This window comes from Pelophylax lessonae (assembly GCF_965119305.1).
Source record: "Pelophylax lessonae genome assembly, chromosome: 4".
In the NCBI taxonomy this organism is placed as follows: domain Eukaryota; kingdom Metazoa; phylum Chordata; class Amphibia; order Anura; family Ranidae; genus Pelophylax; species Pelophylax lessonae.
Window position 1 is genome coordinate 261064131 of NC_138771.1, and position 16588 is coordinate 261080718.

Consider the following 16588-nt stretch of genomic DNA (forward strand, 5'->3'; position numbering starts at 1 on the left):
GTTGCCTTTATTTCAGAGAGTTCTAGTTTCCTGGCTGACATGCTGATCCTCTGGCTATTTTACATTAAAGTGTAATGTCATTTATCTCGCAGCAATCCACAGCAACCGTTAACGGCCCATCTCATCACTTTTACCATAGAAGTTTTGGCTCACATTGCTAAGCTTTGCTCAGAGCTGGGCAGTGCTGTCCAGGCTGCCACACCAGCCTTTTATGGCTGGAGAAAACCTTTAAAATCTAAAAATGGGACCATGTTGTTGGTAAAGTAACCATAAAAATGACCAATGTATAACGAGTTGTAACAAAATGTTTCAGATTCCTTTGCATTTGTGTGTTTTCAGTGCATCATATTTCCATTCTGAATTTCAGCAGTCCGAGTCTCCGTCAAGCGTTTCCTATAAATTTCACATGACAAACAACTGACTGCACCATCAGAACAAATAAGAAAGGGCAGTCTGATAACATCATATCAATATAATTTGCAAGCAAATTAGGCTTAGGACATTCTTTGCTTAAAAAAAAACAGGATCTTCATGGAATACCCTAATAAAGACACATATTGTAAAGGAGAGGGGCATGTTAGCGTGTCTTCTTCTAGTAGCTGCTTTGAGCATCTATTTTTCCATTTTCAACTCAGATCTGTAGTAGGGCTATTATATATCTGTGCCGTTGGGTGTGCAGCCCGTTTCAGCAGCCCCAGTACAGGCATTACATTCATCCACATTCAACTCAAAATTGCAACACAGGGACATATAGACATACATGCCTTCCATCATGCAACCCACTTCTATTTTGGCTGCATGATGGAAGGCATGCATGTTGACACAGGGAGGTACAGTAGAGCTGGCAAGGCTCACCTTTAGGGCAATGTGAATGTTCCATTTGGAATCTCCATTTTCCTCTATGGAGTATACATCCAATCTGTTAAAAAAAGATGGAGGAGGATCCCTTTCGTCCAGTGGATTTGATCAGATGGCAGTCGGGTGTAAACGGACAGATGGTCAGTTTACATCTGACCTCCCATAGAAGTGAATGGGCTGGGTCTGCTCTGCATAAGCAGAGCGGACACAGACCTGTTATCCGCCTGCTCAGCGGGAATCAGTGGACAGAATACCTGCTGAGCAAGCGGATCACAGGTGGAATCCGCCATGTGTATAAGGACCCTTATAATGGGCACACACCAGTTTTAAGGAGTGTGACAGTAGGCAGTGTGTGCGGAGGGTATAATGGCAGCCAGTATGTGCTAGACAGGAGAGTAGATTGTATAAGGTCAGGCAGTACAAGCAAGAAAAGAGTGTTAGAGGGTAGAATGACAGGCAGTATTTGCAGGAGAGGGATACCAGGGATATGACATCAGTCTGTAAAAGGATAAAAGTGTGAAAGATAAGAGATTGGCCAGTATGTGCAAGGGAGAATTAAAGAGTGTATAACAACAGGCTATGAATAGAAGGAAGGATTGGTGAGGGTATAACAGCAGGCTAATAATAGAAGGAAGGATTGGGGAGAGTATAACAGCAGACTGTGAATAGAAGGGAGAATTGGGGAGGGTATAACAGCAGGCTGTGAATTGAAGGGAGGATTGGGGGGGGGGGGGTAAAACAGCAGGCTGTGAATTGAAGGGAGGATTGGGTAGGTTATAACAGCAGGCTGTGAATTGAAGGAAGGATTGGGGTAAGATATAACAGCAGGCTGTGAATTGAAGGGAGGATTGGGGAGGGTATAACAGCAGGCTGTGAATAGAAGGGAGAATTGGGGAGGGTATAACAGCAGGCTGTGAATTGAAGGGAGGATGGGGGGGAAGTGGGGGGTAACAGCAGGCTGTGAATTGAAGGGAGGATTGGCGGGGGGGGGGGGTATAACAGCAGGCTGTGAATTGAAGGGAGGATTGGGGAGGATAGCAGGCTGTGAATAGGAGGAGTTTAAAAAGTATTACGGCGAGCTCGGCTGTGTTTGGTGGACAGTAGTGACTGGAAACGCACCCTTCACATATAGTACATGTGCCTGTATTTGTGGCCACTTTCCTTTTATAACTAAAAGGTAAATGATCTAAAACTATTTTACAAGATCTCTTTAAATTAAACAGAACAGCCTAACTGCTCAGAAGGACCCCAACACCACAATTTTTGAAAAAACTATTTTCTGTGTAAATTCAGTATTGTCTGCAATGTCAGTCTTCAAAGTTGTGTGTGGATGGCAGAAGGCTTTGACTTTGACAAAATAGAAGAAGAATGGACTATAATTGATATAAGATAAGTGATAAGATTTAATTTTCATTACAAATAAAAATTTACAACATTTTCAAGAATAACTTCTCACACATAAAACACTTCACACACACATCCATTAAAACATTATACAAAATAAATAAATAGATATTCCTAATATAACAATATGAACCCTGACCAGTTAGCTACTCAACTTTACCTATTTTTCATATGGGCTCAAATCGCACTGCAAAGAATCACATACCGTTTCCTGCACCGCTCCTGTGTGAACCCAAGCTGAAGTCCCCATGACAAGCATGGGTCCAGACAGGAGCCGTGAGGGAAACCGCATGTGATTCGGGCAGGAATCGCACCTTCCTGTTCAAATCACATGCGATTCTTTGCAGTGCAATTTGAGCCTATTAATTTTGTATGGCTCAAATCGCACTGCATCGGCACCAAAATGATGCAGGACCTTTTTTTCTGGCATCAGAATCGCATCTATGTTTACAACCATATGATCCAATTCTGCCAATCGCACTGCGCTTTGCGAGCTGTTTCGGGGTGTCGTTAATTTAACATTGACACACACAGCATTCCGCACTATTGTAAATCGGTGTGGAAAACATACAGGAATCGCTGCAAATCCAGCACCGCATCAGTGTGAACATAGGCTCTGGTATTGGAGCAATGTTTAGTATCGTCACCGATATCGGTGCAATCCTACTTTCTTCCCTTCCTAAGTAAATTTTAGAAGGTATAATCCTTGCTAAGATTTTTTAACAGCGTGCACATTTACTGACCATGAAAGTTTCTCAGAGATGTATACATTAAAAAACTTGAACACAGAGACCCTCTCTACAATCACCTTTGATGAAAATTGGTCTTATTTTTTAAAAAATCTCCAATTAGCTCTTTAATTTTCCCATGTGTTCAAGGTTAAAATGTTTGCTGTACACCACTCTACTTATCTTGCTAACCTCCACTCTGTAAAACACCTCTTCTCCTCCTTTAATATAGCCAATACAGTTTATGTATCATATAAAATAGGTTGAAATGCTGACGTATTTACAATAAAGTCTAAAATAAAAAAAACAAAGGTTTTACTTAAACATTTGATTAGCACGTTGAGGGGGAGGAAGAAACCATGGAAGGCAAATTATAGGGTTTAATGGGCACCATAAATGTATATATAGAGGGTAAACGGTTACATTTACACCTCTGCAATAGTACATTTTAGGCAAAACAAAATTATACCACTTTCATATCTAGCCTATTATAATTACTTGTCTTGACCTGCAAACAATATTCCTGCAAAATCTAGAGAGACAGTGAATTAAGGACCATAACATACCTGCAAGAGCTCCACTACTATCTAAGCTCTTCTTTTTTAAACCACGGGATACAATAATAATGGGAGCAATCACTGAAAACAGCCAACGCCATGGCGATATTGGATGCAGCGTACCTGATAAGACAGGAAGGAAGGAAAAAAAAATAAAAAATTACCTGGTGAAAACATTACATTTATTATTTCCATCAAGAAATATGTACGAGATCATTTTAATAACTCAATTGTGCAGCTAAAATCCTCTGCAATTAAAAGGGACACTAAACTCTGCTGTAAAAAAATTGGATTTTTGTCTTACCGTAAAATCCTTTTCTCAGATGTTCATTGACGGACACAGATTCATATCTTCATTTGACAGATGGGTTATGCTGCTCTTCCTAGGAGTAGGACACTAGGCGGAAAAGGGTTAACAAAGCTTAACTACGCCTATGGGGCAGTCCCAGGTGGTATATTCCTACTTCCTGCTCTAGGATCTCAGTTTTGTAACAAGCAGTGTCAGAAGAATACATAGCCCAACTCCACAGAGGGGCAGGTGCTGTGCCCGTCAATGAACATCAGAGAAAAGGATTTTACGGTAAGACAAAAATCCTGTTTTCTCTTTCGTTCATTGACGGACACAGCCATATCTTCATTTGACAGATGGCATGTCCCAAAGCAGTATCATGAGGGGCGGGAAAGAACTCAGCAATAAACAAATTACCTGCTTGGCTAAGTTTTTGAGAAACCAGGAGCTCAACCAGGAACAACTGGTGGTGAGACATGATCAGCTCCATGGCACCATGGGGCCGCAGTAAGAAAAAAATAAAATAAAACAGTATAAAAGTATATATTTTGCAATAGGCTGTGAAAAAGAACCCCAGCGCCAATTCCCCTGGTACCACAGGTTCCCACTGAACACTGCAATAGAAGAACAAGCAGGGATATACTGCCCCAGGAATAACTTCCAATGTGTCTCAGCAAGGAGCGAGAGGAAAGAGCGCCAACAGCCTGCAGCACGCTGATCCGAAAGGAAGAGGAAACGGCCATGCTGGCACTAGAGGCCGCCCGCCAAAAGCCACTCCATGCGGCTGCAAAAAAATAGCCACCGCATCTACTAAAGGAAAACCACCAAAACATGGCCACCGACTCTGGGAAAATATACCGCTGAACATGCAGCCACAAGAAAATGGTGGCGCCTCCGGGCGTGCGAAAACCATGAGGCATGTACACGGCCAGGGGGATTTGTAGGGACTCCCTCAGTACACAACATCCCCAAGGCAGGCATCCGACCGCTCAGCAACTCGGAGCGACCCAGATGTGACTCGATGTTCAAACCCCACCTAACAGGCACAACTCACCTCACTCCACTGAGATGACAGTTTTCCACCAAAAACTGTTAAAGTCACCAGTACACCCCACAGGAGTAGGGGAGGGAGAGGCCATGCAGCGGGAACACCGCTAGTGAGGGGGGAAAAAAATGTGGGTGGGAAGGACACCTGGGAGACCTACCAACCCTGGGAGGGCCCCGCATTCACCCCAAATTTCCCAAGGGGGAGGGGGGGGGCACTACTCACTAAACCATTGGAACCAGGCGGTGGTCACTCCGGGCAGGTCACCTCCCCATCTCGGAATGGGGGGTGCTGCGGGCCAAAGGAACGCTGCGACTCTGGCCACAACCAGGTCGCGTGGGTCCTTGTGAGGTGTCCCACTCAAAAGCCAGTCCCTCCAGTGGGACCATGTCACGGCCGACCTGGCGCGGAGCTGGTCTGCACACGCTCGCTGGCCAGACAGGGATAACCATAAGGATCTATGATATCCAGTGCGTCACCCAGTTCAGCAGTTGATTGTAGTTCTCACAGGAACAATTTGAGTGTAGAAAAAAAACAACAAGGAGGTAGAAAGTTCAGTTTAAAAAGGAAAAAATGCCAGCACAAGAGATCCCAGCAAGGAAATAGGTCCTTACTCTGGACTAGGCAGAAAAAAAAACCTGATATCCTAGAGCAGGAAGTGGGCGTATACCACCTGCCCTATAGGCGTAGTTAAGCTTTGTTAACCCTTTTCCACCTAGTGTCCTACTCCTAGGAAGAGCAGCATAACCCATCTGTCAAATGAAGATATTAAGCTGAGTCCGTCAATGAACAAATGATGGTCCACAAGAAAATTTTGGTGGTCCCCAGGGGTTCTGTCACAAATCAACATTGTGGCTGATGTATACCGCCCAATGTTGTTTTCAATGTGCACTGACAGCCATTACGGTTAGCGCTCATTGATACCCAATGCTTTGTCTGGAGTTCCGGCTCCTGTGAACCCAGAGGAAGGTGCCGGTAGTGGAGAGAGCGGGAGGTGAAGGAGGGGACTTCCAATGGCAGCACTGATCAGACTGTGGGAGGTAGCACGGAGCTTGAGCACCTGGCTGGATAAGATGAGATCCAATGAAGAGTCTGTGTAACGCGGCAGTGTGATGCAGAGTGCCAGGGGGGGGGGTTTGAGAGCTGGAGCATTGTGTGTATAAGGCATGTAAAATTCATGATAGTGGTCAGCGTGATTCCTAGTTGTGAGTTTAGTGGTCTGTGAGGTCCGAAAGGTTGGTGACCATTGGGACTAGAGACTATAAAGTTTGTAGCGTGCATAGAGCAGTGCACATGACTGCAACTAACCTGCATGGCTTGTTTTTAACAAATGGAAATGAGGGAGAAAATGACACGTCTGAGAGCTCAACAGGACATTGCAAGGAGGCAGAAAAACAGTAAAAATGTTTTTTTTAATGAAAAACAGATTACAGGTACAGTATATTAAGTAGTGGATGTGTATGGATTATTTTTGTTGAAAATAAGTTTATTATTTAGGGATACCTTAACTGCTGCAAGTGCCAATCAATATCGAAGTAATGCAATAAAATGTTATTGTGTAAACTACACATTATCATCCAACAATAGTTAATCAATTATGGGAGAGAACAGAGTAGGGTAGGGAAGGGTCAGTTTTTTTTGCTGCATCTCCATGAACTTTGCAATGAACGGAACTTTGTTTACTTTTTCAGAACTGTACATTCCATACAACCAGATAGGGAATCCACTAGAAAGCAAACTAAACTTCTGCCACCACTTGTAGTCATTTGAAAAAAGAACATGAAAAAATGCAACAATGTAGCAAAACCTATCTCACATCAATGCCATGAGTGTCACCAGTGCCACAATACAACCAAACTCTAAAATAAAGTCCACTTAATCAGTAAGAAAGGCATTAGCAGGCTAGTAGAGGAATCAGGAGGAGGATAAACTGGCATGTTAGAGTGGGAGTAAACTCTCATGTATGATTTTTACCTACAGGTAAGATTATAATAATGCTTACCTATATAGATATTTGCTTTAGATGCAGCCGGCGCATGCGCACTGAAGGAACAGCATACCCGTGCCGTTCCTTCTAAGCTGTGCCATAAACAGCTACTCCCACATGCCTGCCAGAAAGAAGGTCGGGTGAGGATGGAAGCGCCTTCAGGGGGTCACAGTGCATCGCTGGAGGGCTTTTTTTCAGTTGAGTCTTGAGCACTCAGAATCTGGTGCAGCTGTGCTTGGTAGCCAATCAGTTTCTAACTTTAATTTGTTCAATTAGGCTTTGGCAATACAACCTGGAAGCTGATGGTTTCTGTGTAGAGCTGCACCAGAGTTTGCACTCTTCAGTTTTAGTAAAAAAACCCCAGCTCTCTCCTGTGGATGCCATGTACCTGGGAGTCAAAGTCGACAGTCGAAACGAAAGAAAACAATGCTGAGGCAAGAGCCCACGATTCATTGCTTTTGCAATTCAAATCACTTTATTTAGGTCACATGACCTGGAATTAAACACTGTGGGATCTTTTTCCAGTTACAGCAAAACCTTGGATTGCAAGAATAATTTGTTCCGGAAACATGCTTGTAATCCAAAACACTCTTATAACAAAGCCAATTTCCTCATAAGATTCGTTCCACAACCATTTATTCATAAGTCCTTCATTTTATAGTCCATATAAAAAGACTATAGCAATGTGATAGGTTGTGTAACCATTAAAATGTCCATCCACAAATGGCAGGCTCCATAAGGGGATTAAAAGCGGAATCCAGCAGGAGCTGCAGAGTATAAGGCCCCATGCACACATGCAAAGCCAGTTCTGACGCCGGAAAAAGCGGCTGTAAAAACGTGATTTCAGTAGCTTTTCCATTGGCGTTATTGCACGTTTTGCCACGTTGCTTTTAGCAGCGTTTTTTTTTCTTCCATTCAAAATCAATGGTTCCCTATGGAAGCCTATGGATTTGAATGGAGGTCGCACCGCAACACCGCAAGTCGGATCCGACTTGCGCTGTGAGAATCTTGAGGGGGAACTCCACGCCAAAATGGGAAAAAAACGGCGTGGGGGTCCCCCCCAAGGTTCCAAACCAGGCCCTTCGGGTCTGGTATGGAATTTGAGGGTAGCCCCATGCCGAAAAAACGGCGTGGGGTCCCCCCCAAAATCCATACCAGACCCTTATCCGAGCATGCAGCCCGGCAGGCCAGGAAAGGGGAGGGGACGAGCGAGCGGCCCCACCCCCCCTGGAACACACCAGGCCACATGCCCTCAACATGGGGGGGTGTTGGTGCTTTGGGGCAGGGGGAGCTCTGCACCCCCCACCTCAAAGCACCTTGCCCCCATGTTGATGAGGACAAGGGCCTCATCCCCACAACCCTGGCCGGTGGTTGTGGGGGTCTGCGGGCAGGGGGCTCATCGGAATCTGGAAGCCCCCTTTAACAAGGGGGCCCCCCAGATCCCGGACCCCCTCCCTATGTGAATGGGTATGGGGTACACTGTACCCCTACTCATTCACCACATAAAAGGCAGTGTATGGAAATAACGACAGGAGACGTTTTGAAAAGTTTTATTAAAAATCTTCATCCGACTCTTCTGGTCTTCTCCTCTCCGGGGTCTTCTGCTCTTTTGCTGTCCCCTCTTCTTGTGTTCTTCTCTCCGGGGTCACAGATGACGTCTTCTGTGACATGAGGGGGCAGGGCCTCCCAATGACGTCATCGGGGCCATGCCCCTAATGGCTATATAATAAGCTGCAGAGACCGGAGACAGGCATAATCACCGGAGACGTCGTCGTCGGAGGACCGGAGGAAGAAGAGCCGACAGCAAAAGAGCAGAAGACCGGAGAAGAGAAGAAAAGGAGAGGACAGCAGAAGAGGGGACAGCAAAAGAGCAGAAGACCCCGGAGAGAAGAACACAAGAAGAGGGGACAGCAAAAGAGCAGAAGACCCCAGAGAGGAGAAGACCCCGGAGAGGAGAAGACAAGAAGAGTCGGATGAAGATTTTTAATAAACTTTCCAAAACGTCTCCTGTCATTATTTCCATACACTGCCTTTTATGTGGTGAATGAGTAGGGGTACAGTGTACCCCATACCCATTCACATAGGGAGGGGGTCCGGGATCTGGGGGGCCCCCCTTGTTAAAGGGGGCTTCCAGATTCCGATGAGCCCCCTGCCCGCAGACCCCCACAACCACCGGCCAGGGTTGTGGGGATGAGGCCCTTGTCCTCATCAACATGGGGGCAAGGTGCTTTGAGGTGGGGGGTGCAGAGCTCCCCCTGCCCCAAAGCACCAACACCCCCCATGTTGAGGGCATGTGGCCTGGTGTGTTCCAGGGGGGGTGGGGCCGCTCGCTCGTCTCCTCCCCTTTCCTGGCCTGCCGGGCTGCATGCTCGGATAAGGGTCCGGTATGGATTTTGGGGGGGACCCCATGCCGTTTTTTCGGCATGGGGCTACCCTCAAATTCCATACCAGACCCGAAGGGCCTGGTTTTGGAACCTTGGGGGGGACCCCCACGCTGTTTTTTTTTCCATTTTGGCGTGGAGTTCCCCCTCAAGATTCCCACAGCGCAAGTCGCCCCGCAAGTCGGATCCGACTTGCGGTGCGACCTCCATTCAAATCAATAGGCTCCCATAGGGAACCATTGATTTTGAATGGAAGGAAAAAAAAAAACGTATAACGTGGCTTAACGCACGTTAAGCAACGTTATAGCAACGTTATTCAGCTTTTAGCAGCGTCAGGCGTTTTTAACGCTCTAACCCTGGTCCTCAGAACGCGCAGGTCGTGGGTTCTTGTTGCAGCTTAAAGACGCCTAGGCCACTTACAGCTCAAAAACGTCTGAGTGTGCATGAGGCCATAGAATAACATGGAGGGGCGTTTTTAGGCTGCAAAAAGAAAACGCCATATATTCTATGAGGCATTATGAGTCTTTTGAAGATGTCATTTTTTTTCCACAGGTTTTGGAAAATGTGGAAAGAAAATAAAAAAACTTTATTTTTTTTTTGTACACAAAGTAATTAATAGTATGTACACAGCAAAAATGACACCCCAAAATACATTCTGCTACTCCTCCTGAGTATGGCGATACCACATGTGTGAGACTTTTCCACAGCTTGGCCACATACAGAGGCCCAACATGCAAGTAGCACCGTCAGGCATTCTAGGAGCAATGGTCACACATATAAATTTCCTGACAACCTATTGCACTTTTGAAAGCCCTGGAGTACCAGGAAAATGGAAACGCCCACAAAATGACCCCATTTTGGAAAGAAATCTATGGAGCATTGCCTGCAGATAGGTACCCGGTACACTCATGGGCTTGCAACAGGTACCCGGGTACTCTCATGGGCTCGCGAAAGGTACTCTAATGAGCTGGTGACAGGTCCTCTTTATTACTGGGGGCAATCTGTGTGTTTTTTTTTTTTATTGTGGGTGGTGACTAGCTGTCACCGCAATCTCCTCCTCACACAGGATCGGTGTGTGAGGAGCAGAACCCAGTAACAGCTAGTGACCGATTGTGATTGGACACAGCCAGATCACGTGGTAAAGAGCCAATTTTATTGCCTCTTTACCCTGATCAGGGATGGGCTGTGTCAGAGTGACATCGCCGCTCTGCAGTCTGCACGCCTCTGGGGGAGCGCACAAGGACAGTGCATGTAACTGGCTTTGATTGGACACAGATGATCACGTGGTAAAGAGTCATTTTTATTGGCTCTTTACACTGATCGGGGATGGGCTGTGTCCTGTGGGACATGCCACATCCTCCCATCGCTGCGTGCCCCAGGGATGCGCGAGAGTGGCTAGTACGGGCAGGCGTCATGTGGCGCAAAGAGTGTTCCTGCCGCCGTCATTTTACAATGCACTGGTAGGGAACTGGTTAAAAGTAACCATATTGCTACACTTAGAGGCGCCTCTTTTCTCTTTTATACTCATTTGTGACATGACGCTACCTTTTTATTAAGACATCGCTTATTTATCAAGTCAAAATGTATTTTAAAAAATTTGCTTGTCTTGCAAAATGCTCTCAAACCAAGTTACTCTCAATCCAAGGTTTTACTGTATAGTCATTTTGATAAGCTTACCAAACCATATCTCTCTGATTTATGTGGACACAAACATAGACTTTATCATGCCAGTATAAATGAATGTATGAGAACGCTGGCACATTCTGTAACAACCCTAACAAACGAGGACATTTAAATGCATTGGGAACCCTGCTGAGATTTCAACCCAGATGCTCTAAAGAAGTATTACCCATGGAAACATAATATTTAAAATATAAATTATACTTATGAGAAATGAAGGAATCACATAACATCTACAACAATATTTCCTTTAGCCACAATTCACCCCCTGAACAGGATGCTCACCATAATAGTTACTTGCAGTTATAGATATTATCCAGAAAGTCAAAGATATGCAAAGAATCATCGACAGAATGACTATGTTCATCATCATGTTTACATATTCTTTGTAGACGTCGTCCTGGATGTACAGCATAAGGGCAGATCAACAAATCACCTAAAATGTAATCACAACACTTGTTACCTTTCTGCATTACATACACTCCCGCCATTATTCATTAATTAATAGCATATTTGTGTATTAGTGAGCTTTCAGATGCTCCATATTAATGATCTTATCCAGGCACTTAAAACAAAACAACCATTTTAATGTTTTTTACATGTCATTAAAAAACAAATGCCTAGCCATATTACTCACCTAACAGCCCAGAGAAAGGTGTTCAGTTTGCAACAGCAGATCCAAACAACATGAAAAAATGTCTACCAGCTTTCTTTTACATAAGCAGGCATACGATCTCTGCACTATGTAGAAAAGAGTGTTTGTACTGTATAATTTTATTTGTAATGGAAGTAATGAGCAAGTAATGCAGAGAAGTGCATGAAACTCAGACATTAAAAGAAGGATTGAGTTTTAAAGACCTTATTATATTCATGTGACTAGTGGACAGTGCTGATTGGCCCTGTGCCGATCACATGCACCCCCCCCCCCCAAAAAAAAAAAAGAGAAAAAAAACAACTGTCTAGTAAAACATACCAAACTGAGCATATGCACAGTGCCCCCAAGACTCTGTACTATCAGGAGATAGATTGGGGACAGTGGAAAGAGGGGAAGATCAGAGAAGACAGGATCAAAAAGCCTTCTTACACAATGCGGATGATTAACCCCTTAGGTTGCACAGTGAGTGTAACAATCATGCTTTACTGCATTTACAGCCTGATTTTACTGTTGTGGGTTTAGTGACACTTTAAATGACTAATGGGCCATACACACTATAAGATTTTCTGAAGACGTTTTCCTTTAGACTTACCAAAACCATATAATATGAGGTCAAACCTAAACACTTTCAATTTGTATGCAATCTGGCAGGCCCTTGCACTACATAGAAAAGGTAAATCTGAAGGAAAAAGTCTTCAGAAAATCTTATAGTGTGTATGGACCATAACACTTAACACATTATTAACAACTAAAATAAAACTGAGGTGATTCTTGAAGAAAGAAAGTGTAAATGATGTGCAAGTCTCTTTACTTTCAGTTGAAACCAGCTAAATACATTCTAAGTGCATACAAAAAATGAGCAAAGATCAACAGCTTTCTTTAGAAAACAGCCCCAGCTTGAGTACATATGCGTGTCCCCGCCAGCATGTTAACTCTTGTTCTGTAAGCGGAAGCAGTGGCCTCTCTGAAGAGGATCGGACACCACCTCTGCTGAGTTAAACCTATAGTTTGGATGAGTTGGACTGAGTTTTATCAGAAAAGCTTGTGCTCGCTGCAGATTGGAGAGCCCTAGCCCTGACCAACATGGGGCGTAAATTATCTCTGCAGAGAGGCCACTGTTTCCAACATGAAGCAGAGGTTTTGCTCTGCAGCGTGCTGGTAGAGCAGACAATCTTTCTACTGTCTGTTTTAAAAAATAAAATAAAATAAAAAAGGTTTGCTGCGGAAAATATGGTCTCAAGTGTTCTAGGCGTAGCGTATCTCCACTCAAAAGGGGAAGCTCCGCTTTTCTGACTTCTCCCTCCAGTGCCACATTTGGGGGAAACAGGTACCCGATTTTGACAGGTACCCACTTCCATTTGCGGTTGGATCTTGCCACAGAGAGATCATGCAAAGTTTGGCTCCCCTCCGGCCCCAGGAGATGCCACAAGGCTTCACTGCCGATTTCCCTTATCGGCAATGGCGGTGGCAGCACTCGAGAGCCAATGGAAACAGCGGCCTGGGTGCCAACCGCTGGATTCCAGGACAGGCAAGTGTCCCAATATTAAAAGTCAGCAGCTACATTATTTGTAGACAGGAATTTTTGTGTGGGGGGGGGGGGGGGGGGAGGGGGGGGCAGGACCTCCTCTTAAGGATAAAACTTTTTTTTTTAACTTGCTATAATATTCTGAGAGAGAAAAAAAAAGAAGGATCCAGAATCCACTGCACTGCTTCAACCTTTATTGAATTCTCTTATAAACCATCACAGACAGTTTCAGACAGACAGCACGTTTTGCAATAACTTTCAGCTGTACCCCACACTGTCTGTGATGATTTTAAAGAAAATTCAATAAAGGTTGAAGAGCAGTCTATTCCAAATCCTTTTCTTCTCTGTGACCTACAGACGAGCTGTGCTATCACCTTCACCCTGGGTGTTTAGTAGGTGGACTGCTTATTACTCCCCTAGAGCAGCTTTGCTTGTATATGCTTGCTAAAATATTCTTACCTTGCTGTAATATAAACTTTGCTATATATATATATATATATATATATATATATATATAGCTCTTAACTTGATAACAAAGTAAGCACTTCTCAAACCACCTTAGCCACTGTTATCAATATCTCCACAATCAAACAACTATTTCTAGCTAAATACAATTCCCACAATAGGGTTGAATAATAAAGTGCAGTATTGTGCTATACCAATGTGCTCTCCTATTAATTTTCATCAATGTGTGAAAAAAAAAGTGCTTGGAAGCAAGCCTGGTCACATGACCTGTCAAAGTCACATGACTGAGTTAAAGCTTAATGCAAGGAGCACTCAATAGAACACTGCAAGCTCCACACTGCATTTTATGAACTCAGAAAAGAGTGTGGACCAAACATTGCAGTTGTGACATCATTGCGCTTTGGCTGATCAGCCAGCTGAACTACGCAAATGCGGAAGAATGACCGGGTGAAGATGGAAGCCCTGTCAGCGGTGACGGCTTGCCACTGGAGGGCTTCGCTCTAGGGTAAGTATTTCATAATGTGCTAGTATGCGATGCATTCTAGCGCATTTTAATACTGCTTTAACTCATTAACAGGTTTACTATCGATTTAACTCATTCATTGGCCAAAAATGTGTTTATTCTGAGCACTGAAATGAATAAAAGCTCAAGTGCTACATCCACCTAGCATTAACATGCGTTTAGACCCATTTACAGGTGTCAAAGGTTTTTTTTTTTATCCCAATGTCACTGCTCCTGGACGCGCTGGCTGTGGGGTTTTTTTTTCCTACCTCTAAAACGTCTATGTGAGCATTGACATATAGGCTAACATGCAGGGGTGTTTATAGCCTGAAAAAAAAGGCAGGCGCCCCTAGAATCAGTTTTAAAAACATCCAGTGTGCATTTACATATTTACATGTACGATTGCACCCTGCCTCCGCTTGCATGAACCCCAGCAATGGGATGCTGCCAACTCATGCAGCTAATTGCGCCCACTCACATGTAATCGCTTATGAAGAGATAACATGTGAGTGATCGGCCCCGGACACAGGCAGTTGGCATCCAGGGCCAATCACTCACATGATTGCTGCATGAGCAATTAAATGAGAGTGGGTGCAATTAGCTACGGGAGCCCAGCAGCCTCCTATTACTTTCAATGGGACTGCCTACTGCAGCTAATCGCGGGAACTCCTGCTGGGGTTCTTACATGTAACTAAAGACAGGGTGCAATCACATCTGTGAATGCGATTATAAATTGAGGATTTATTTTATTCTTTTTTTCTATCATTCTGACACTACAGCCCTGCTATTTTAAGGTATCAGTGCACATGTCTTATGGTAAACAGCCCCTGGTGAGATGTATAAATCTGACTTACCTCTGTGCCTCAGCTCTTCCAGCTAGTTTTTCCTAAAGTTCCAAACTGAGCACTTCTTCCTGTAGATCAAGTACAGCTTAGTGGTGGCAGCAGGCGTTAGGAGGAGGAAGTGATCTGTGATGGGGGCGTTGATGGGTGAGCATTGTTGAGAAAGCATGCAGCTTAAGTATGATTAATGCATCTGTCCACCCACCCCCAACACACTTCCTATCCACATTACTATCCTGATCTCCTCTTATAAATATTCAATGCAAACAGTCAATGCTGTCCCAAACAAGCTGCCCAGTATTTCACATGATCAGTAAAGGGCATGAATATAATAGTGATGGATGGCAGTTCAGTAACATGTACAGAAAGAGAAGACCTAATAGGATTACCTAGTAAGATTATGGGATCATCAAGAGCAGCTTGCACAACAGGAGTAAAGAGGTGGACACAGATGCACGCCGCGGCCAATCGGACCCGTGGGTCCCGCACGCCGCGGCCAATCGGACCCGTGGGTCCCGCACGCCGCGGCCAATCGGACCCGTGGGTCCCGCACGCCGCAGCCAATCGGACCAGTGAGTTCCGCACGGCGCAGCCAATCGGACCCGTGAGTCCCGCACGCCGCAGCCAATCGGACCCGTGAGTCCCGCACGCCGCAGCCAATCGGACCCGTGAGTCCCGCACGCCGCAGCCAATCGGACCCGTGAGTCCCCCACGCCGCAGCCAATCGGACCCGTGAGCCCCCCACGCCGCAGCCAATAGGACCCGTGAGTCCCACACGCAGCAACCATTTAGACCAGTGAGTCCCAAAAACAGCAACCAATCAGACCTGTAAGTCCCATACACAGCAACCAAACAGAAGTCCCCTTTCTGGATCTCACTTCAGCAGCAGGATTTGTGGCTGCTAATGGTTACCGCTGTGTGTTATGTGCACCATGCAGTCTCACTCTACAATCCCCTTTAAGCTCACCACTCCTGTTACAATTTGATTGTACAATCTACTTTAGATCTACCAACAACTATGTAGTGCAGGGGCCTGCCTGATTGGATAGATTAGGTAGGTCCTCGTATTACATCTAAAGCTGATTGTACGGTCAGATTATAATGTGTATAATGCCCCTTAGTATTAGTATAAAAAAAAAAAAAAACACTTTGTAATGAGCATCTATCTATTCCCACCAATCTGCATCCAACCAGGCAGGACCATGAATTACATAGTGGTTGGAGGACCGAATGCAGATTGTAAGGAATGTGGGGAGATTCAGTCAGGAAGCCTGCATGCTGATCTTTCTAGATACAGGTTCAAAGCAATCATCCCATGTATTTTCCCTGTGCTTAGTTTAATAAATCCCCCCATGGAAACCTCTGACGTCTGTGAACACGGTGAGATTTTTGTACCAAACAACACCGAGCACAACCGCTCTCTATAGCAAATGTGACTGCCGTTTCATAAAAAGAAAGCTGTGCGTATTATAAAGAAGTCTCTCCACCCGCACCTGAATACAAGGTCCTTCTCTTCATGTACCAGAGCCCATTCCCGCACTATAACAATGGCAGACAGTCATACTGGGCTCCATCCTCAGTGACGGACACACTACTTCCGGGTACCTGACTGTAGCGGAACTCGGCTCAGCGTGACGCTTCCGGTCTTTGCTCTGCTGTATACTTCAATT

The 16588-nt window shown here is 44.9% G+C and overlaps 1 protein-coding gene across 2 annotated transcripts in view; it reads right to left on the reverse strand.

Annotated features, from left to right (window-relative positions):
* Nucleotides 1-14984, reverse strand: part of TMEM19 (transmembrane protein 19) — a 36056-nt gene extending 21072 nt beyond the window's left edge. The window contains exons 1-3 of one of the 2 annotated variants that reach the window (XM_082255429.1): nucleotides 14931-14984; nucleotides 11215-11365; nucleotides 3557-3670 (exon numbers count right to left, since the gene is read on the reverse strand). In XM_082255429.1, the coding sequence (XP_082111555.1) occupies nucleotides 3557-3670; nucleotides 11215-11344 (244 nt within the window). In that variant the 5' untranslated portion in view covers nucleotides 11345-11365; nucleotides 14931-14984. Of the gene's footprint in view, nucleotides 1-3556; nucleotides 3671-11214; nucleotides 11366-11566; nucleotides 11591-14930 lie in introns of those variants that run through there. The other variant, XM_082255430.1, reaches the window with a different exon arrangement.
* Nucleotides 14985-16588: the final 1604 nt, after the last annotated feature.